The sequence below is a fragment of the Bufo bufo genome, chromosome 2 (genome assembly GCF_905171765.1).
Source record: "Bufo bufo chromosome 2, aBufBuf1.1, whole genome shotgun sequence".
Lineage (NCBI taxonomy): Eukaryota > Metazoa > Chordata > Amphibia > Anura > Bufonidae > Bufo > Bufo bufo.
In genome coordinates, this window is record NC_053390.1 from 644,015,319 (window position 1) to 644,038,647 (window position 23,329).

Consider the following 23,329-nt stretch of genomic DNA (forward strand, 5'->3'; position numbering starts at 1 on the left):
AATTGCTAAACTTTTCAACTGGTCAAGAGGATACAACCAATAATCAGAAGCAGAAAAATCGGAGAGATAGATATATATATTTATATATTTATATATTATGGAAAAAATGAGGATGCAGCACTCTGTCAATAGCGGGTGCAAAATCAGGCCAATATGAATCAGCACCGGGATCCAATGTAGTATACAAATGAAAAAAAGGCCAGCAGCACACCAAGGTTTTCAGCAAAAAAAGGTGAAGTTTATCCCTCCAGAGTCAACAGCGACATTTCAACAGCTTGTTGCTGTCTTTCTCAAGCTATGAGAAAGACGGCAACAAGCTGTTGAAACGTCGCTGTTGACTCTGGAGGAATAAACTTCACCTTTTTTTTTTTGCTGAAAACCTTGGTGTGCTGCTGGCCTTTTCATTTGTGTATATATATGTGTGTGTGTGTGTGTGTGTGTGTGTGTGTGTGTGTGTGTGTATATATATATATATATATTTCTCTATCCTGATACTTTATCAAATTGCTAATCACTGTGCCCCCTCACTTTTTCACCCATAGTGCCCTATTTTGCCAAAATGCCCTCATTAATGACCACAGCCATGTGAAACACCCCCTTCCCTGCGCTTCCTAGTCGGTAGCCAAGAATCTGTGCCATATGCCTAGCCTGCCTCACAGACCCAGTAAAGTGAGGACAATGATAGGGTATGCAATATGGACAGAGTGCAGGTGATAGTGGGCAGTGAGTATACATACAGTATATACAGAATGAAGGGGTGATGATGGTGGGTGTACTCTCTGGAGGTGGTGGGGCCAGGGAGGATATATACAGAGTGGAGGTGGTGTGGCCAGGGAGGATATACACACGGTGGAGGTGGTGGTGGGGCCAGGGAGGATATATACACGGTGGAGGTGGTGGTGGGGCCAGGGAGGATATATACACGGTGGAGGTGGTGGTGGGGCCAGGGAGGATATACACACGGTGGAGGTGGTGGTGGGGCCAGGGAGGATATATACACGGTGGAGGTGGTGCTGGGGCCAGGGAGGATATACACACGGTGGAGGTGGTGCTGGGGCCAGGGAGGATATACACACGGTGGAGGTGGTGCTGGGGCCAGGGAGGATATACACACGGTGGAGGTGGTGCTGGGGCCAGGGAGGATATATACACGGTGGAGGTGGTGCTGGGGCCAGGGAGGATATACACACGGTGGAGGTGGTGGTGGGGCCAGGGAGGATATATACACGGTGGAGGTGGTGGTGGGGCCAGGGAGGATATATACACGGTGGAGGTGGTGGTGGGGCCAGGGAGGATATATACACGGTGGAGGTGGTGGTGGGGCCAGGGAGGATATACACACGGTGGAGGTGGTGGTGGTGGTGGGGCCAGGGAGGATATACACACGGTGGAGGTGGTGCTGGGGCCAGGGAGGATATACACACGGTGGAGGTGGTGGTGGGGCCAGGGAGGATATATACACGGTGGAGGTGGTGGTGGGGCCAGGGAGGATATATACACGGTGGAGGTGGTGGTGGGGCCAGGGAGGATATACACACGGTGGAGGTGGTGGTGGGGCCAGGGAGGATATACACACGGTGGAGGTGGTGGTGGGGCCAGGGAGGATATACACACGGTGGAGGTGGTGCTGGGGCCAGGGAGGATATACACACGGTGGAGGTGGTGGTGGGGCCAGGGAGGATATATACACGGTGGAGGTGGTGGTGGGGCCAGGGAGGATATATACACGGTGGAGGTGGTGGTGGGGCCAGGGAGGATATACACACGGTGGAGGTGGTGGTGGGGCCAGGGAGGATATACACACGGTGGAGGTGGTGGTGGGGCCAGGGAGGATATACACACGGTGGAGGTGGTGGTGGGGCCAGGGAGGATATACACACGGTGGAGGTGGTGGTGGGGCCAGGGAGGATATACACACGGTGGAGGTGGTGGTAAGGCCAGGGAGGATATACACACGGTGGAGGTGGTGGTGGGGCCAGGGAGGATATACACACGGTGGAGGTGGTGGTGGGGCCAGGGAGGATATATACACAGTATACATTTAGGTGATCTGGAGACTGCACTGTGCAGAGTAGGACATTGTACAGCAGGGGGTTGTGACTAGAAGTCCCTGGCAGCGCACACTACACACAGTTAATCTGCTATGTGTGCTGTTTACTTACTGAACTACACACTTTGCTCAAGTCTGTGTGTAAGATGTGAGCAGACGTTGGGTACACTCAGCACAGTACCTTTCACTCTCGGCTCATTCTCCTACCTTCCTACACTGGCAGCTGCTGGCATTAGAAGCACCAGTACAGTCTGGAAGAAAGCGTGTCTAATAATCCAGAAAATATGGTGTAAATTTTTAAAAAGATGAATATTAATTTACTGTTCCTATAGAGTCCCTGGCTCTGTCTGTCACGGATCCGCACAGGGCTGTCAGTCAGTGGGACGTGCAGGCCAGAAATGGTAATGGCTTTGATGTTGAACTGGACCAAACCTTTTTTTAACCATGCAGTAGAGCTTTATTGTTTCGGTCATAGTGTACGGCCGTTACGTTTTCATGCCCGCCTGAGGCAATGACGTGCTGCTTCAGGGCAGTGTGTTCTGTAAGGACCCTGCAGCCGGGATTTGGGCTGTCACCAAGCTCAGATGGGATCGGTACCTGCTGGGAGTTGTAGTACTAGCCCAAATGATGCATCCAACAACTAAAGTGGCAAAGCCATCGGAGTAGCTTGGAGACAGTACAAATATGGTGCTTATGAGGGCTAGGGCGGATTGCGGTTTAATGTTATAGCCATGATCATTGGTGGTGGCAGCATCGTTTTGGTGGTTTAGATATTTGTGCAGTTTTTAAATGTGATTCTTCATATACATGAAAAATGAGCATTTTAGTCATGAAACAAAATGCTAACTGTAATTGTCGTTTCTGGTCTGCCACCTTGGCAGCTTCATTTAGAAGCCGGGTTGTATGTAGTCTGGTTATCATAGGCACAACGTGTGCCCATGTCAGAGAATTACACCAGAACCAGTGCTCCTAGAAGTGCCCGTCTTCTGCCGTGTCCGAGGTTCTCAGGTCTCTAGAAGTTCACAAAAAAATTTAAAAAAATCTGGCTCCTAAAGTGAAAGTAGTGGATAATGCCCGCTGGTAAGGCACAGCACTGCTACCATCCAGTCCTTTCTTCTGTAGGTGCTGTGCAAAAGAACCTTTTGCTAACCCCAGTAGTACATGCTGGGCACGTGTTGCCTCCGATGTGAACAGAGCCCTTTTCCCTTAGTGTTGTGCTTTGCTGTGTTCCTTTGGTGTTAGGCCGCCTCCCTTGCCTTTCCTTCCTGCTTCATTGTCTCTTGTCCATGATATGAGCTTACCAACTGTGCATCCTCCCGGCCGCTCCCTTCTACTGTTTTCTACCAGTAACCTAGTCAGCAGACATCAACTTGATGCTCGGTCGGGCTACTGGAACTTAAAAGGTTAATGGGCTTCACAAGCTTCTGTTCATGCATGCGCTGGGTGGCTTGGGTTGTGCTGCAAGTGTTAGCCGTTCATTAAGGGGCCTCCCGCATTGCTAGTTACATGATTGGGGAAAAAAAGTCAATGAAGTTATGACATTTACTTACAAAGTGTGACTCCCCCTGGTGTTCAATGTGGAAATCATTGTGCACATTCGCCCCCTGAGCCGAGCGTTGGCGGACATACGTGCTCGCTGCTTTGTTCCCATTCTGGGCCTAGAGCTCTATATAAACTGCTTGTCGGTGGAGGGACAGGAGCCTGCGCTTAGCAAAGCTAAAAAGACGGCTTCTGAGGACTGACTCCATAGTGCGGTTATTCTGCGAGGGAATTTACGTGGCCGTATTTATAGCTGCCAAAGGGGTAGGTGGAGGTGTGGAGCAGCAGAACGTGGACACAAAGAGCATGCAAGAGATATGGGCCAGCCCATCCTGGCAGGGGCACGAGATGAAAGAGCACATCGTAGTCTTTCAAATAACGGTTATTGGCCTTTTACTTGGCGACCCAAATTTGTCTTGAAGTTGGTTTCAAAATAATGACAATTGTGCTGGAAAAAATAAATAAAATCTCTTTATCTAATAATATATATTGAAATTGATTGTCACAGGAGAAGCGGGTTAGATTATAGCAGATTAGGACCTGGGGGGGGGGGGGGGGGTCTCATTGTAGGTTTGTTTGAGGCTGTTTTAGAGACTGGAGTTGCTTTCTGAAGATGGCACTTGTGTGAAGTACGTCAGGGGTTGCCTGGCGTGGAGATGTGACTTTTTAAAAAGCCGCACATCGTAAATGGGACAAGCCTTCTAATCTGTAATTCCAACCAACCTTTCACTCCACTTTTGAAAGTTGGCGAAGATCATAAAATAAAAATTTCATCTTATGCAAAAAAATAGCTTTATAACAGTCAGTAGATTTACCACTAGAAAGGAAAAAATGTGGGGGATTCAATCAGCACAACCCTATATGCAGGTGCACATCGCTATGGCGAAATACATATACAAAGAAAGACACAAATGCAATGGCACTCTGCAACCAGCACTCTGCCCTGCCTCTATGCTGGATTTACCACTAGATTTGCATTAAAAGTTCCCTTCATAGGTGTCGCCTCGGCAAATAGTCTCCAATTTACCCCTCTAGACATAACACAAACCATTCAGTGGAGCACAATGTAGGGGATGGCACTGGAGCTTTTCACTGCATCTAACATTATCCATCTTCTGCTTGGATCCCGTCAATGCTTCTCTTTGAGCAGATTTTATTAGAATAGACACTTGCTAACTGGGTCTCCTAATTTTATTAGATGATGTCTGTTGCATTTTGACAGGATTTACTTATATGGCGCTGCCATATTCCATAGTGCTGTACAGACATTACCATTGTTTGCGGTCTCCCCGTCAGTATGTTGGTACCATGCACCATGTACAGAGCTCTGCCTGTTCTGTAGCTGGTTGGTTGGTAGGACCCCCACCGACTTGTCATTGATTGCCTATCCGAAGAAGCCCATCAATATTAAATGTCCCTTGAAAACCGGTTTCTAATTGTGCTTTCAAACTTGTTTTTTTTTTTTTTTTTTTTTTTTTTAATTGCACTTACAGCATTTTTTGCTGTAAAAACCTTAGCTCCAGATTCTTCATTTGGTGGGATTTTTATTTTTTTTTTAAAAACCACAACATGCTGTACTTTTGCCATGTTTCTGGGAGTTTTGTTCTTTACGGGGAGTAAATGCTAGTGTTAAGACGCGCTGCATACAAAAAACCTCAAAACCGCAGGTGGCAAAAAATTAACCCTTTTTTTTTTATTCTGCAATTTTTTTTATTTTAATAAAAAAAACAAACAAAAAAAAACAGGGCCAAATTGATGCAAGACCCCAAAGGCCAGCCACACACAAGTTAAATGAAACATAAAAACATAGAATGTGTCGGAAGATAAGAACCATTTGGCCGATCTAGTCTGCCCAATATACTGAATACTATGGATAGCCCCTGGCCCTATCTTATATGAGGGATGGCCTTATGCCTATCCCATGCATGCTTAAACTCCTTCACTGTATTTGCAGCTACCACTTCTGCAGGAAGGCTATTCCATGCATCCACTACTCTCTCAGTAAAGTAATACTTCCTGATATTACTTTTAAACCTTTGCCCCTCTAATTTAATTTTTTCTTCTTAAATATTCTCTCCTCTTTTACCTTGTTGATTCCCTTTATGTATTTAAAAGTTTCTATCATATCCCCTCTGTCTCTTCTTTCTTCCAAGCTATACATGTTAAGGTCCTTTTTAATCTTTCCTGGTAAGTTTTATCCTGCAATCCATGTACCAGTTTAGTAGCTCATCTCTGAACTCTCTCCAAAGTATCAATATCCTTCTGGAGATATGGTCTCCAGTACTGAGCACAATACTCCAAATGAGGTCTCACTAGTGCTCTGTAGAGCGGCATGAGCACCTCCCTCTTTCTACTGGTAATGCCTCTCCCTATACACCCAAGCATTCTGCTAGCATTTCCTGCTGCTCTATGACATTGTCTGCCTACCTTTAAGTCTTCTTAAATAATGACCCCCTAAATCCCTTTCCTCAGATACTGAGGTTAGGACTGTATCACTGATTCTATTTTCTGCTCTTGGGTTTTTACGCCCCATTACATTTTAGTTGCCAGATTTTTGACCATTCCTCTAGTTTTCCTAAATCCTTTTCCATTTGGCGTTTCCCTCCAGGAACATCAACCCTGTTACAAATCTTTGTGTCATCAGCAAAAAGACAAACCTTACCATCGAGGCCTTCTGCAATTTCGCTGATAAAGATATTAAACAATATGGGTCCCAGAACAGATCCCTGAGGTACCCCACTGGTAACAAGACCATGGTCTGAATATACTCCATTGACTACAACTCTCTGTTGTCTGTCCCTCAGCCACTGCCTAATCCATTCAACAATATGTGAGTCCAAGCCCAAAGACTGCAATTTATTGATAAACCTTTTATGTAGGACAGTATCAAAAGCCTTACTAAAGTCTAGATAAGCGATGTCTACTGCACCTGCGTAATCTATTATTTTAGTCACCCAATCAAAAAAATCAATAAGATTAGTTTGACATGATCTCCCTGAAGTAAACCCATGCTGTTTTTCATCTTTCAATCCATGGGATTTTAGATGTTCCACAATCCTCTCCTTAAGTATGGTTTCCATTAATTTCCCCACTATTGATGTCAGGCTTACTGGCCTATAGTTGCCCGATTCCTCCCTACTACCTTTCTTGTGAATGGGCACAACATTTGCTAATTTCCAATCTTCTGGGATGACTCCTGTTGCCAGTGATTGGTTAAATAAATCTGTTATGCGATAAACTTGCAGTGTGTGTGTCAGTGGTAGGTCCTGTCCTGATCTCCCCTCCTCTGACAGGATCACACAACATTAGGGCTCATTCAGACAGCCGTATGCTGTCTGCTAAAATGCAGAGCTGTGTTTTTGCAGATTAAATGTGCATCCATTCACTTCTATAGGGCCCCTTTCTTCCTTCTATGTGTCTGCAAAACAAATAAAAACCTGTCCTAGACTTGTCAGTGAAAATCAGGATGTGGCCCCATTGAAGTCTACGGGTCCGCAAAAATGCGGAATGCAATCTTATTTTTTGCGGGCATGCTGAACTGTCCTCTGAAAAGTGGATCCGCATTTTTGCGGACAGCATGCAGCTGTCTGAGCCCTTATACTGACTTATAATGCTGAGTAACCAAGAGTCCTGCAATCTATTGTATTACACGCAGAGCATTATGTCAGTATAATTCAGGAGTAAGGGCCCATTCGTGTCCTCAGTGTATATATTATGTCCCTCTGTATTGGCCCTCATTTTATATAATGCCCCCCCCCCCCTCAGGGCACTTTCTAAATATAACGGACCACTGTTGTGCCCTCAGTGTATATATAGTGCAGCCCCCAGCAGTGCCGCTAAATGAATAAAATAACCCCACAGCCACTCGCATCCGTGCTGGAGGCAGCAGGAAGTGACACTCCCAGCAGTGTGATGTCACATGGTCACTGCTGCAGCCAGTACGGTGCAATTGTTCCTACGCATGCCTGTGGTGAGGGGTATTTTTTTATTTACATTTTTATTTTTATTTTTTTACCTAGTGTACCTATTTTTAAGGACTGTTAAACGGGCCCATTGATTTCAGTGGAGTCCGCTTGGCCATAAAAATGTCCAGAAAATAGGACATGTCCTATTTTTGGACACCTGTTATTCACCGGCAGTAAAAAAATAAAAATTGCCTGATGGACTGCAATGGTTTTGAAATGGTTGCATGACGGCCATTTTCGTGTAAACAGTGCTCCAGACAAAAAAAAAAAAAATTACCAGGAGCCATTGGCTCCTAAACTAAAAAATTTAGGAGCCAAATTAAATTTTTTAGTCGCCAAATTTAAAATGCATATAATTAAAAAAAAAAGGACTTTGAGAAGATGAGACGCAGGTCCCAGTAGTGAGCCAGCACTACATATAGGAAAAAACAGCACCACATACCTCTCACATCCAGGGACATCTTCTGGGGGACAAGGTGACTAAAAATGGCGAATCGCGTGGTTTATTTATTTATTTTTTTTTCTGTTATGGCCTTCACCGAGCGGGAATATTTTTTAATATTTTAATAGCTCACACTTTTTGGGACGTGGTGATATGTAATATGTTTATTCTTTGTTTGTAAATTTTATATGTAAAACTGGGAAGGGGGCCATTTAAACTTTTAGTATTTTGGTGTTTTTTTTTTTTTTTTTTTACTTTTTATTTAATAACCATTTCTTCCCTTAGGGACTAGAACCTGGATCGTGTCATCCCTTGTCCTATTCACCCTGATAGAGATCTATAGAGATCTATCAGGGTAAATAGGACCTCACACATCTCTCTGCTGCCCTGGGCTTTGTGCACACAGCAGCAGGGAGCTGAACATGGCAGCCAGGGCTTCAGTAGCGTCCTGGCTGCCATGGTAACAATCGGAGCCCCAGCAGTGTAATCTGCCACCAATGGAGGGGATGAGGACCCTGTGGCCACCATATAACAATGAAAGGGGGGGGGGGGGGGGGGCGACGACTTGTGGCAAGTGATAATGGGGGGGGGGAGCACTGCGCCACCAATGAATGTAATTAAAAAGAGGACCTTTCGTGGCCACCATATAACAATGGGGGGGGGGACACGACGACTTGTGGCCAGTGATAATGGGGGGGGGGGGGGGGAGCACTGCGCCACCAATGAATGTAATTAAAAAGAGGACCTTTCGTGGGTCCAAAGAATAAGAACTTATCAGCAGGCTGCATAGAGCGGCGCCCAGGGATCTAAGTGCACTTACTATTATTCCTGGGCGCCGCTCCGTTCGTCCGCTGTGGCCCCCGGTATTTTCAGCATTCAGAGGAAGGAGGAGACGACGCCAGTGTCTCTCCTTCTCCCTGACAGCAGCGCTGTCCAATCACAGCGCAGAGCTCAGAGCCAGGGAGAAAAAAAACCTCCCTGGCTCTGAGCTCTGCGCTGTGATTGGACAGCGCTGCTGTCAGGGAGAAGGAGAGACACTGGCGTCTCCTCCTCCTTCCTCTGCTGAAAATACCGGGGGCCACAGAGGACGAACGGAGCGGCGCCCAGGAATAATAGTAAGTGCACTTAGATCCCTGGGCGCCGCTCTATGCAGCCTGCTGATAAGTTCTTATTCTTTGGACCCACTAAAGGTCCTCTTTCATACAATTGTCTGCAGCGGTATAACAGACCCGTCACCCGGCCTCAATAACAGGGCATGCGATCTGGGGCACCTGAGGGGTTAATGGCCGCGGATCGCCTGCCCTGTTATTGAGGCCGGGTCTGTGATACCGCTGCAGACACTTATGTTTTACATTCATTGGTGGCGCAGTGGCGACAGCTCCTCCCCGCTATATCCCCATTGGTGGTAGTGGTGGCCGCGTCACAGTGGAGAGGGAGGGACTCCTTCCTTCTCCACTGTGCGGTGTGCTAGTGAACTTAGGCTGCGCAGGATCGCGGCGGGACAGTCTCAAATGGCGACAAGACTAAAGTCTTGTCGCCATCTGCAAATTTTAAGGCGCATTGGCGACCGTTTTGGTAGCCATCTGGAGCCCTGTGTAAATGAGGCCTAAATGTTGCAGTGAAGTATAGTTGGACCCCAAAAAACTCATTGCTCAAAATTTATTAAGCTTGTTAAATTTTTTTTAATTTTTTTTATTAAAGTGTATTTGTTTTCAGGTGTAGCATTTGCTAATGCCAATATGTACCTGCACGGCCAGCTTTAGTGTATCAGTTATATGACCTAGTTGCATCTCAGCCCTATTCAAGTCAATGGGGCTGAGCTGCAGTACCAAGCACAGCCACTATACAGTGTACGGCGCTGTGCTTGGAAGGCTGCTGGAAGCCTGAATCACTCACCAGAGCTCCAGTGAGTGCAGCGGCTCCCTGTAACCACTTATCGGCGGGGGTGCTGGGACTTGAACCCTCGCCAGTGTGATAATGATGAACTATCCTGAGGATAAGGCTACTTTCACACTCGCGTTTGATGCGGATCTGTCTTGTATCTGCACAGATGGATTCGCACCAATAATGCAAACGCTTGTATCCATTCATAACGAATCTGTTTGTATAATTCATAAAAAAAGTCAAAACTGATCCGTCTTGACTTACATTGATAGACCTTGATCAGTTTTCAATTGCACCATATTGTGTCCGTGAAAAAACGGATCTATCCCCATTGACTTACATTGTAAGTCAGGACGGATCCGTTTGGCTCTGCATAGTTAGACTGTCACCAAAACGCTGCAAGCTGCATTTTAGTGACCGTCTAAAAAAACGTAACAGAGACCAAACGCAGTCAAATTGATGCATTCTGAACGGATCCTTATCCATTCTGATTGCATTGGGGCTTAACTGATCCGTTTGGGGCCGCTTGTGAGAGCCCTGAAACTGATCTCACAAGCGGACCCAGAAACGCCAGTGTGAAAGTAGCCTTAGGCTACTTTCACACCTGCGTTAGGAGCTGATCCGTCTGGTGTCTGCACAGACTGATCCGCTCCTATAATGCAAACGCTTGCATCCGTTCAGAATGGATCCGTTTGCATAACTGTTTATTTCAGATCTGATTTTTCACTTTGGAAAACTCAGATCTGACAGTATATTCTAAACACAGAAGCGTTCTCATGGTGATGGGGACGCTTCAAGTTAGAATATACTGAGAACTGTGTACATGACTGCTGCCAGTGCGGGCCCCCCCTCCCTCCCCAGTATTAATTGTAACCAGTGCGGCCCCCCTCCCTCTATATTCATCGGTGGCCAGTGCGGATTCCTAGTAATATGACCAGTGCGGCCTCCCCCTCCCTCCCTCCCCAGTATTAAATATGACCAGTGCAGCCTCCCCTCCCTCCCCAGTATTATATTCATTGGTGGCCCGGCCAGTGCGGATTCCAAGTATTGTGACCAGTGCGGCCTCCCCTCTCCCCCCCCCCCCATCATTGGTGGCAGCGGAGAGTACCGATCGGAGTCCCAGTTTAAATCGCTGGGGCTCCGATCGGTTACCATGGCAGCCAAGACGCTATTGCAGTCTTGGCTGCCATGGTTACTTGGCAACAAATAGAAGCATTATACTTACCTGAAGAGCTGCGATGTCTGTGTCCGGCCGGGAGCTCCTCCTACTGGTAAGTGAAAGGTCTGTGCTATAATCAATGCGCCGCACAGACCTTTCACTTACCAGTAGGAGGAGCTCCCGGCCGGACACAGACATCGCAGCTCTTCAGGTAAGTATAATGCTTCTATTTGTTGCTAAGTAACCATGGCAGCCAAGACTGCAATAGCATCTTGACTGCCATGGTAACCGATCGGAGCCCCAGCGATTTAAACTGGGACTCCGATCGGTACTCTCTGCTGCCACCAATGATTGGGGGGGGGGGGGGGGGGGCCGCAGGCCGCACTGGTCACAATACTTGGAATCCGGGCCACCAATGAATATAGAGGGAGGGGGGCCGCACTGGTTACAATTAATACTGGGGAGGGAGGAGGGGGGGCTGCAGCATCTGCCAGGCAGCAGGGGGCAGTCATGTACACAGTTCTCAGTATATTCTAACTTGAAGCGTCCCCATCACCATGGGAACGCCTCTGTGTTTAGAATATACTGTCGGATCTGAGTTTCACGATGTAACTCAAATCCGATGGTATATTCTAACATAGAGGCGTTCCCATGGTGATGAGGACGCTTCGAGTTAAAATATACCATCGGATTGGAGAAAACTCCGATCTGATGGTATATTAACAGGGACTCCTGACTTTACATTGAAAGTCAATGGGGGACGGATCCGTTTGAAATTGCACCATATTGTGTCAACGTCAAACGGATCCGTCCCCATTGACTTGCATTGTAAGTCTGGACGGATCCGTTTGGCTCAGCACGTCCAGGCGGACACGAAAACGCTGCAAGCTGCGTTCGGGTGTCCGCCTGCTGAGCGGAACGGAGGCCAAACGGTGCCAAACTGATGCATTCTGAGCAGATCCGCATCCACTCAGAATGCATTGGGGCTGTACGGATCCGTTTGGGGCCGCTTGTGAGAGCCTTCAAACGGAACTCACAAGCGGAACCCCGAACGCTAGTTTGAAAGTAGCCTTAGTCGTCCTTATCAATTCCTGGAGACCCCTGTAACCTCATAAATCGGGTTTTGTTAGCTCTGGTGATCAGGAGAAAATATTAATTTTGCCCAATCCTTCTCTCTCCTGACATCTGTCGGGGGATAGTTGGGAGCTCTACATACACAATAAATATATATATATATATATATATATATATATATATATATATATATATATATATATATATATATATATATATATATATATACCAAGGAATGTGGGCAGCACCACTGTCTGAAAGGTACAGACGGAGTGCCAGCGGCTGAGTCGGCGATCCACCTCCAAACAATATAGAATAAATGAACTCCGCAGCACATCCGAGTAGTGAAGAAGTAAAAGAAGCTTTAATCACCAAGCATGCGACGTTTCAATCCTCTCAATGGGATTTTTCTCTCTGCTTGAGAAAAATCCCATTGAGAGGATTGAAACGTCGCATGCTTGGTGATTAAAGCTTCTTTTACTTCTTCACTACTCGGATGTGCTGCGGAGTTCATTTATTCTATATATATATATATATATATATATATATATATATATATATATAATCGTAATATTCCAAAAAGCAGGCAGCACACCAAGGTAAAGGTGAAAAAATATTTGCAAGACTTTATTCACCCATGTGACAAGGCAATGTTTTAGCGCAGTATGAGCCTTTCTCAAGCAAAATTACAAAACCAGGTGAGGCTACTTTCACACTAGCGTTTAGGGCTCCGCTTGTGAGCTCCGTTTGAAGGCTCTCACAAGCGGCCCCGAACGCATCCGTAGAGCCCCAATGCATCAGTCTGGCAGCGTTCAGCCTCCGTTCAGCAAGCGGACACCTGAACGCAGCTTGCAGCGTTCGGGTGTCCGCCTGGCCGTGCGGAGGCAAACTGATTCCTCGAGACTTACAATGTAAGTCAACGGGGACGGATCCGTTTGAAGTTGACACAATATGGCTCAATTTTCAAACGGATCCGTCCCCCATTGACTTTCAATGTAAAGTCTGGACGGATCCGTCTGAAGCTACTTTCACACTTAGAATTTTTTTAAAACTATAATGCAGACGGATCAGTTCTGAACGGATCCAAACGGCTGCATTATAGGAGCGGATCATCAGACGGACCCGCTCTGAACGCAAGTGTGAAAGTAGCCTGAGGTGTGTGTATATTAGTGAAAAACATGTGACGCACAATTGGATCAACCTGTGTTCAATTATGCAAATGAGATAAATCACTCCCAGAATAAAAATCCAGACCTTGCTCATACATATATGCGCATACATAGTGGTAATACATGCAGTAAAAAATTATTTTATTTTTTTTTTACAATTTATATAAAACAAATATCCAATAATGTATACATTGCTGTGTAAAGTGCATCAGTGCAAATAAACATGATTAGGTATCATAAAGTGTCAAATGTGATCAATAAAAACAAGGCAGGGGGAGGGATTAGGGATGCAATATAGACCTGCTGATCAGACTGGACCGATCTTCACCAAATTTGGCACACAGGTACATCAGGTGTCCGGGAAGGTTTTAGACCGGGTCTCTGCTCTCTAGGACGTACCGTTCCTGAGATATTCCCCAAAAAATTCCCCCCCCCCCCCCCCAATTCAAGACTGCAAGTCTTTCTCTTCCACTCCCAACTGCCATAAATTTTTACTCCAGGTTTCCATAACAACCCAGCCATTTTTCTTTACTGCTTAAAGGGGTGGGCACTATGAAGGTCACTGTTAAAAGGGGTGTTCAATGCTAAAGGGGCGGTCACTTATGGGGGAAATTGTCTATCTTTACAACACACAGAAACCTAAAAATGGATGAAATATACCCGTGCAAAGCCGGGTCCTTCTGCTAGTTTATCTATCTCTCCATAGACATGCCTGTCTGCAGTCAGTGTGTGATCACAGGTCCTCATACCAACCAGACGGCTGTACAGGGGGCACCCATGTAAACCTCTGCCCCTTCTCGCCGGTGTAGCTGGTTTAGCTAGATACATTAGCTGTTATACGGCATTATGGGCCTCATCTAAATGTATTATAGAGAGACTGTTGCGTTCTGCCCACTCGTATTGTGACCTTTATTATATCCAGTCAGATTAGGCACTCCATTTTGTTTCTTGTTTTTCATCTCGGTTAAAGCTTAAAGGATAACTGTCGTGTGTGTGTGTATATGTGTGTGTGTGTGTGTGTGTATATATAATATTTTTTTTTGGAGTATTGGATTGTGGTGATATCTCCTTGGTGGCCCTATTTCAACTTTTCACTGTGTATTCAATTACCCCTTAATTCCACAGTTTTGTTCACTGTACTGCCTACTTTTACCTGTGCTTAAAATGGGGTTGCTAGGCATGGTCCGTCTATCGCACGCTGAGTGCAAGGTCAGATTACTGACAGCCAGGGACTGTAAGTAAATGATTAAAGCCAGGTCCTCCCCAGCAGCTGATAACAGTGCCTGGGCTGTGTGCACTTCTCCCTGTCCCTGCGCTTGGCAGACGCTCCCTCACTCAGCAGAGCTGGAGAATGCAGAGTTGAAGCAGCGCAGAGCAGGGAAGGGAGATCTGCCGTCTGCTCAGTGTATAAATGAAAGCAACATGTGGTAAGAGGACCCCTTTGTGCTGCAGGAGATTAACCCTTTAGGGGGGAGGGCTCTGGTTACTGACACTTTTGGGGGGCTATTGTTACTGGCTAGTGAGGGCAGGCGGGATTAGCCTCAGGGTGAGGGCAGTGGCGGCCATCTTAACTGAATAGTGAAATTGCAGTTTTATGCAGACTGGTTGCTAAGTGCTAAATCTTATTAAATATGGGGTAAGTCAGTCTAATAGTAACTGATTCTGGAATATCATGTTATTATTAACTAAATATATGAAAATTTAAATTGGGGTCTAAATGTGACAGTTATCCTTTTTTATTTTTATTTTTTTCCTTTTTAGTACTTCCTCCAGTCCTTGTTCCAAGACACAGCGAGTACAACCCGCAACACAGTCTCCTTGCTCAGTTTCGCACGATGGAGCCCAGTGAGCCTCACATGCCACACAATGCCACGTTTCCAGATTCTTTCCAACAGCCAAACAGCCACCCGTTTCCGCATTCGCCCAACAGCAGCTACCCGAACTCTCCTGGCAGCAGCAGTACTTACCCTCACTCTCCGGCAAGCTCTGACCCTGGAAGTCCTTTTCAGATCCCAGGTATGTGCATTTATGTCTCCTAAACACCTTGTAATCCATGTGCATTTCACTTTCTGTTGCCGAAGTAGGATTTCACGTGTGACTTTGCTGTTTTTGCAATGCGCTAATTTCAGTGTAAAATATGCTATGGTGCTAAATGGCTCTGTGCCAAGGATCCCAGGTACTATCTGGGCACTATTATAGGTCTTAAGAATGATCCAGATCTAGAAGTGGTCTTTCAGAAGAGGAATGACAGTGTCTGGCCTATGCATTGCCCAGTCGTTCCTTATTGCATCATGCAAAATGTGTGTATTGTCAGTGGCCAACTCGTATCTGCCATAGTTCAACTTCAGAAATGTATAACCAGCTTAGAAATGTGGGTTTTGTATTGAGGCCTCTGAAACCTTGCATTGCTAGGTCCACAAAATAAATGATAAAGGCCATTTTCTGGTGGTAGAGTATGCCACTTGTACAGTGGTGTGTAGTGTGCGCTGCTCATAACAAGCCCCCCCCCCCCCCCCCCCCCTAGTCTGAGGCTACTTGCTTTCATAGCGCGACCGATGCTGTTCCTAAGAATATGGATTCGCATAATACTCCCATGTACATGCAACTTTCATATTTTAAATATCAAGGATAAGGACATTATTGGGCCAAAAATCTGAAGACCTTGATTCTTGCGCTTCCTGTTGAAGTGGTCTCTGGCTTCATGGTGTGATGTGATATTTCACTCTGCAAAAACATCAGGGTTGATTTTTCATGTTCCAAATCTATTAAGGATTTCTTCTGGTTTTGCCACAGGATATATATAATTTTATGTAACCTGTATTTTTTTTTTTCTATTGAATATGACTCATGTTAGTGATGGACACATTTTCAGTGAGCTTAGGCTACTTTCACACTAGAGCTTTTGATGGATCCGGCAGGGTTTCAGCAAAAATGCTTTTGTTACTGATAATACAACCATCTGCATCCGTTATGAACGGATCAGGTTGTGTTATCTTTAACATAGCCAAGACGGATCCGTCATGAACGCCATTGAAGGTCAATAGGGGACAGATCAGTTTTTTTTTTTTTATTGTGTCAGAGAAAACTGATCCGTCCCCATTGACTTGCATTGTTGGTCATGACTGATCCGTCTTGCTCCGCATACCATGACTGAAAGAAAATGGCAGCTTGCTCCAGTTTGCTCTCTGGTATAAGGACGAAATGCATTTTGGAGCATTTTCCTCTGTTCAGTTCTGTTTTTTGTCCCCATTGACAATGAATGGGGACAAAACGGAAGCATTTTTCTCCGGTATTGAGACCCTATGACGGATCTCAATACCAGAAAATAGAAATGCAAGTGTGAAAGTAGTCTTAGCCAAATGGGGGACCTGCATCGGAAATGTTGCCATTATAGATCCACTATATTCCTGCAGTACATATAGAGGTTTCACACCATCAACCCACTGCAGTGTATTATGGAGCTGTAATTAAATGTAGGCTGAAATCTGCTCCTCTTGAAACTTCTTTCAGATTGTGTACAGAAAAGAGGCTGCAGCATTTTACTATCTTCTAGGTAGTCCCGTCCAGGAGTGTATTAGGAGGCTTGACCAAGATGCGTTTTTATAGTTGCAACTATCTATATTTTCAGCGGACACCCCTCCTCCGGCTTACATGCCTCCAGAAGATCAAATGACCCAGGAGAACTCTCAGCCAATGGACACTAATAACATGATGGTGCCTCCCATCCCTCAAGAAATAAACCGAGCAGGTAAGCGGGCGGCTGGACAGTTTGTGCTTTCTTTCTATAGTCTTGGCCAGCAGTCACAGTTGCTTGTCGTTGGTTAAGTATTGTTTAAACAGGAAAACACTAGATATGTTGATAAAACGCGCTGCAAGCGATACACTCGTTGGAGTAATTGCCATATCAACCATTTCCTTGTTTACATAACAGTCAAGAAAAAAAATTAAATAAAAAATGTCATATTGCCCCTCCTTTTCCCATAATAGAACGGGAAACGTGTTAGCCGAAAAGCTGGTGGTGTGTGCTGCACACTTAAGGCTGATATTTAATTTGAAGAATTATGCATGATGAGCTAATGAGACTTCTTTTCTTTACATTTGATCTTCCTTTTGGATCCATTTTAGCTTTGCCTCAAATAAAACTGCATCAGAAACACCAAAAGCAACTAAAACTTAAACTGATAATCTATCCTCTGGATAGATCATCAGCATCTGATCTGTGGGGGTCCGACACCTGGGACTCCCGCCGATCAGCTGTTTGATAAGACAGCGGCGCTGGCAGTAGCGCCGCGGCCTCCTCGCTCTTTACTGCAGGCCCAGTGACGTCACGACTAGTATCAATGGCCTGGGCGTGGCTAAGCTCCATTCAAGCGTCCCAGGTGTCGGACCCCCGCCAATCAGATGCTGATCTATTCAGAGGATAGATTATCAGTTTAAAAAAACTGCAGAACCCCTTTAAGTGCACTGTGCCATTTTTACCCTTATCGCTTTCAGATTTGCGCTCTGATTTTATTTTTATTTTTTGTGTCATGTAGGAACTTATTTTGTTCACTTCTCGTGGGAACAGTTTTTCTCTTGGCCGGAGAGTGGTTCCTGCTTCCTTTTTTTTCACATGTTGCTGCATTTCACAAGTCATGGGTTTTGCTGCCGGTCATGTGGCACTGCAGAGGGCACACCATTTATTCCTGTTGTGATGTTTGGTTTGCAAGGGCTTGTTCAGACGGGCCAACTACTCCCTAATAGTAGGTAACATGCAAAGTACTGCAAGCAGAAAAGTGTTAGGACTAGTAAATGCCACCTGTACCAGGTCTACCCCAGTATGCATGAACCTGTCCTGCTTTTCCAGGCCCCAGCCATACAAGATTGGAGTGAAGGCTTCTCTGTATTCACATACAGTGCAGTGTAATAACTAGGGCTGCAACGATTAATCGACTTTATCGATAATCGATAACTGGATTCGTTGTCGAGGAGGCGGAGCAGGCGCGTCACGTGAGTAAGTGACGTTACGCCGCAGTCCGCTCTGCCTAACGTCACTTAGTGCCACCCACAGATCCCCCTCCCCATAACAGTGCCATACACAGATCCCCCTCCCATAACAGTGCCATACACAGATCCCCTCCCCATAACAGTGCCATACACAGATCCCCTCCCCATAACAGTGCCATACACAGATTCCCCTCCCCATAACAGTGCCATACACAGATCCCCCTCCCCATAACAGTGCCATACACAGATCCCCCTCCCCATAACAGTGCCATACACAGACCCCCCCCCCCTCCCCATAACAGTGCCATACACAGATCCCCCCTCCCCATAACGGTGCCACCCACAGATCTCCCCCCCCCCCCCCCCATAACGGTGCCACCCACAGATCTCCCCCCCCCCCCCCAATAACGGTGCCACACACAGATCTCCCCCCCCCCCCCCCCATAACGGTGCCACACACAGATCCCCCCCCCTCCCCATAACGGTGCCACCCACAGATCCCCCCCCCCCTCCCCATAACGGTGCCACCCACAGATCCCCCCCCCTCCCCATAACAGTGCCACCCACAATTCGTTTTAATCTGGCCTTTGAACATAATTTTTCAAGTAAAATCATATAAACCTCTTTGTTTTGTAATTTTGGTGTTTTTTCCAGATTAATCGATTTCAATTATCGACAACTATTCGATTATTCAAATAATTGTTAGCTGCAGCCCTAGTCATAACCATCATGGCACTCCTTGATTTTTGAGGCCTTTGAGGTTTGCTTGTTGGTACTAAGAATTAGACCCCCCAGTTGATTACAGTATCTTGCCCCCTAATAGAACGGGCATACTAAACCTCTATTCAGCAGACATTTCATTTAACAAGCTGCATCCTGTCAGTAGAACTGGGTGATTTCCATTGTTGGCCTTTGCTGGGAACAGAGACACATCGCACCTGCTCTGCATGACTTCTAGCAAACGTAAGGAAGTTGTGTGAGAAATCTGTGAGAGGGAGATGATTCATCCCAGAAGAATTGCCAGCTGGCAGGGTTTCTTACAAAGTTTGAGAAAGCTGTAGCCTTGATGGTCACTGGTATCTTGATGTGTGAAAGTTAAGCAACCCTTTCTTCTAATGAGGCACATTTTTAATTATACTGCAGTGGGATGTTGAGTGGAGAAATGGGTAATGCCGTCATGGATTTCGTCTGCTACAGCGATGCCAGCTGCTGTTTGTGTGTGTTGCCACCATCGAATATGCTATTTCAGGAAATAAAAGTGGTCTTCGGTTCTCTTCATAATTTTGCAAACTTGGCCTTGTCCTATAGTTGTCAGTTTGCGGCCATTGTCTTCAGTGATGACGGTCAGAGGATCATCGTTATTCCTTCATACTAGGGATGAGTGAATTGATTGTCTCATTAGCAGGAACTATTCACCTATTCGGTCCCCACAGGTGAAGAAGCACCCACCTGCCTATTGATTGATGGGGCCGAACCTAGCCCACCCTGACAGTCTGGGTCCTGTGCTGGTGCTCTGAGTAGTGGTGCAGGTGCCGAAGCTCAAATTTGGCTTTGGGAGCGGCAACTGTGCTACTACATTTCCGGGTAGCATTACAACTGCTCCTGAAGCTGAATTTAGCTTCAGTGCCTGCGCTGCTTCTCAAAGCAGAGGCACAGTTGTCGGGTCTGACCTTGTCAACCAACGGGCGAGTGGGTACACCCCTCACAGGTGACGAGCTCCTGCTAAGGAGACAAATCTGTTCACTCATCACTATGTCATACCAAATGTCTCCAGTTCGAAATAATAATATTGCAGTAAGCAAAATGATAGTCTTGGTTTATCTGCATAGATGAAAGAAAAATGTAATGTCTCGTCTCCCCCCCTTCCCGCCGCCCCCCAAAATCACTTCTTACCCCTTGAGTTAATTGAAGGAGAAGTGTCTTTTCCAGTGGAGTATTACACTGGGATCTCTCTGATTTGCCCTAAAAGAATCACAAGAAATTTGGCTTAGTTAGAATCAAAAATTTTGGGGGAAATTTTTAACGATTTCCATCTTGGTAGAATCGATTTGCTCATCTGTAGAGCAGATCCTGAAACTATTTTTCTACCGTGTGGCTATAAGAGTCAGTGCCTGCAGTGTGCATCTTACCTATGTGGTGTCAGTCTGTCCTGCTGTAAAGTATTGTACTAGTGGTTACATATATACGTCCTGTGTGTGTGGATGTGACCGTATATTTGTCTCTCTTGCAGATGTTCAAGCTGTCGCATATGAGGAGCCAAAACACTGGTGTTCAATTGTCTATTATGAGCTGAACAATCGAGTTGGAGAAGCGTTCCACGCCTCCTCCACAAGTGTGTTGGTGGATGGCTTCACTGATCCTTCAAACAACAGGAACAGATTTTGTCTCGGCCTTTTGTCCAATGTTAACCGCAACTCCACTATTGAGAACACCAGGAGGCATATTGGGAAAGGTATGTCCCGTCTTCTCATCCTAGAGCACTAGTGCCCAGTTCCAGATATTTCTCCTTGCTCTTTCTTCTTTTTGTCATAGGTATATTAAATTTGAATATAAACATTTTAATTTTCTTGGCTGATACGGAACCAATAATTTGTACGATTGGATATATGAAGAACATCTCTTGTATCTCGTAGGTGTTCATTTGTATTACGTCGGAGGTGAAGTGTACGCAGAGTGCCTGAGTGATAGCAGCATTTTTGTCCAGAGCCGGAATTGTAACTATCACCATGGGTTCCACCCAACCACTGTCTGTAAAATACCTAGTGGTTGCAGCCTGAAGATATTCAACAACCAGGAGTTTGCTCAGCTTTTGGCCCAGTCTGTGAACCATGGCTTTGAGACCGTCTATGAACTAACAAAGATGTGCACTATCCGGATGAGTTTTGTCAAGGTAATGTAGCACTAATATATATGTCTGAACTTGTTAATCTCTAGATAACGTTCCAAGGTTAGTGATGTAACTAATTTTCATATATTACTTGTTCTCATGTTTTTTCAGGGCTGGGGTGCAGAATATCATCGCCAGGACGTTACTAGCACCCCCTGCTGGATTGAGATTCACCTGCATGGCCCGCTTCAGTGGCTGGATAAAGTACTCACTCAGATGGGCTCCCCCCATAACCCCATCTCCTCCGTCTCCTAATTAGAACTGGACATTTCTGGATGATATGGAGCCGTGCATGTACTTGAAGGATGTTAGACACACATACTGGCAGGAGAGGACTATCTATATTTTTTGTCACTTTGGGAGCCTCAAATACTTGATGTTTGTGACCAACTCTTGACATGAAAGGAAGAGGGTCCCTACTATATGTGGCAAAATCTCAGCAGCTAATTATTATTTTTTTTTTCTGTTCCCTCTTTGTAATTTAGAGTTCACAGTATAACGGTGTAATTTAAAACCATGCTGTGTAAAGTATTAACTAAGGCAGACTTGCTCTAGGTTTCATGGGAATATTACAGTGAACAATGCCATTTGGTTCTGTTTTTCCCCCAGTAACTTTACATGAAAAACTTGTGGCACTACTTAATTTGTGTACTGGCCATACTGCCTTCAGAATGTCAGATGTTAGTTCCTTACTGTTTGTACAGTGTTTTATATGAACAGACCCCCCCCCCCCCCCCCCCCTCGCTAAGAGTAAAGAATAGTTTAGGGTGGACTAAGTGAATTTTTCTTTTGCTTTAACGGTTTGAGGAGGTTCACTAGGACAGTATATTAAATGTGAGCAGTGCTTTGATGGCATAGTTTTTCCCATCGGCTGTGTATGTACTGCGCATCTCTCATTACGGTATGCCGTTGGCTGTGTACCTCTCAGCAGCTGGATGAATGGAGTGTTCTCTGCAGCACCAGCCTTGGTTCTCTGCAACTTTTCATAATCTCCTAGCTAATGCGCTTCACTCTCTATTGGAGGGGACTTGCAATATTGAAGATGACCCCTCTCTTTTATCTTAACACTACTGCTGTGTAATAGATCTCGGCTTTGACTGCTAGTATATTGGGGAAACATTGTTTTCTAAAGAATACAATCCTGCACCTCCTCTAGTGCCTGACGGCCTGAACAAACACTTCTCGCCGAGTGTTCAAATTGGATTAGATTTCAATATCCAAGGTTTACTCTCTTGCAGACTTCTTCTTTTTTCCCTTTTTTATGATGTTACTTTTTGTACTATTTTTGTTTTCTTTTATATTCACAGTTAAGCTGTAGTACTTATTGAAAGTACTTTTATTCCAAATCTAGTAGATATTGTCTACTAGAAGTTTAAATAAATGGTCATTATTGCTTACCTGTAAATCCCGCCTGGTATGTGCTCTTTACTTCAAGTTACAGTTCGTCAAGTGCTTAAGATTGTGTTGCTTCCACAATTCTACTGGTTGCCCTTGGAGATATTAAGGGGGTATTCTAACCTGAAAAAAACCCAAAAAAAACCTGCACCTTGCTGAATTCTCCCACTGCTACCGTTCTGATGGTGCCTAGGTCTTACTTTCACTTCTCGTTGACCTCTTGACATGGCGGGAATTGGCTGGGAATGCCACTTAGGCAATCACTGGCTGAGGCGGGTCACGGTTGCAGCCAATGATTGGCCTAGCAGTATTCCAGCCATTTTCTCCTGTGATGAAGAGTAGGAATTGAGTAGCGAGGAACTGGGCACCAGAAGAAAAACAAGGTGATTTGCAGGCCGTGGGACAACTTTTTCTTACTGGGCTGAAATTTCCATTTAATGTACAGTATCTCAAACCTACTGTCGGTCAAACACGCCACCTTCTGAGCTGTCACTTTGTAACTGGCATCTGAAGTCCTGTCGTGCACTACTCCCTGGTGATGGGAAACTAGCAGAATTTGCCTTGTTTGGAGTAAAAGGCATTATGTAAAAATAAGCATACGATAAGGGTACAAAGGAGAAGTTATAGTGGTTGTTTGGATTAATAGAAATAATGCATATTCAATTTATACATAAAGTGGTTTAGTATTAGTCCTGATTTCAGGCAATGAGTTCTCGGAGCTAAATTTATACACACAAATCTCATCTTTTATTTTTATTTATATTTATGTACCAGTGGAT

At 45.4% G+C, this 23,329-nt stretch overlaps 1 protein-coding gene across 1 annotated transcript in view; it reads left to right on the forward strand.

Moving 5' to 3' along the window:
* Positions 1–22,567, forward strand: part of SMAD1 (SMAD family member 1) — a 41,340-nt gene extending 18,773 nt beyond the window's left edge. The window contains exons 3-7 of the mRNA XM_040418510.1: positions 15,044–15,298; positions 16,911–17,030; positions 20,499–20,720; positions 20,902–21,158; positions 21,267–22,567. Of these exons, the coding sequence (XP_040274444.1) occupies positions 15,044–15,298; positions 16,911–17,030; positions 20,499–20,720; positions 20,902–21,158; positions 21,267–21,410 (998 nt within the window). The 3' untranslated portion in view covers positions 21,411–22,567. The remainder of the gene's footprint in view (positions 1–15,043; positions 15,299–16,910; positions 17,031–20,498; positions 20,721–20,901; positions 21,159–21,266) is intronic.
* Positions 22,568–23,329: the final 762 nt, after the last annotated feature.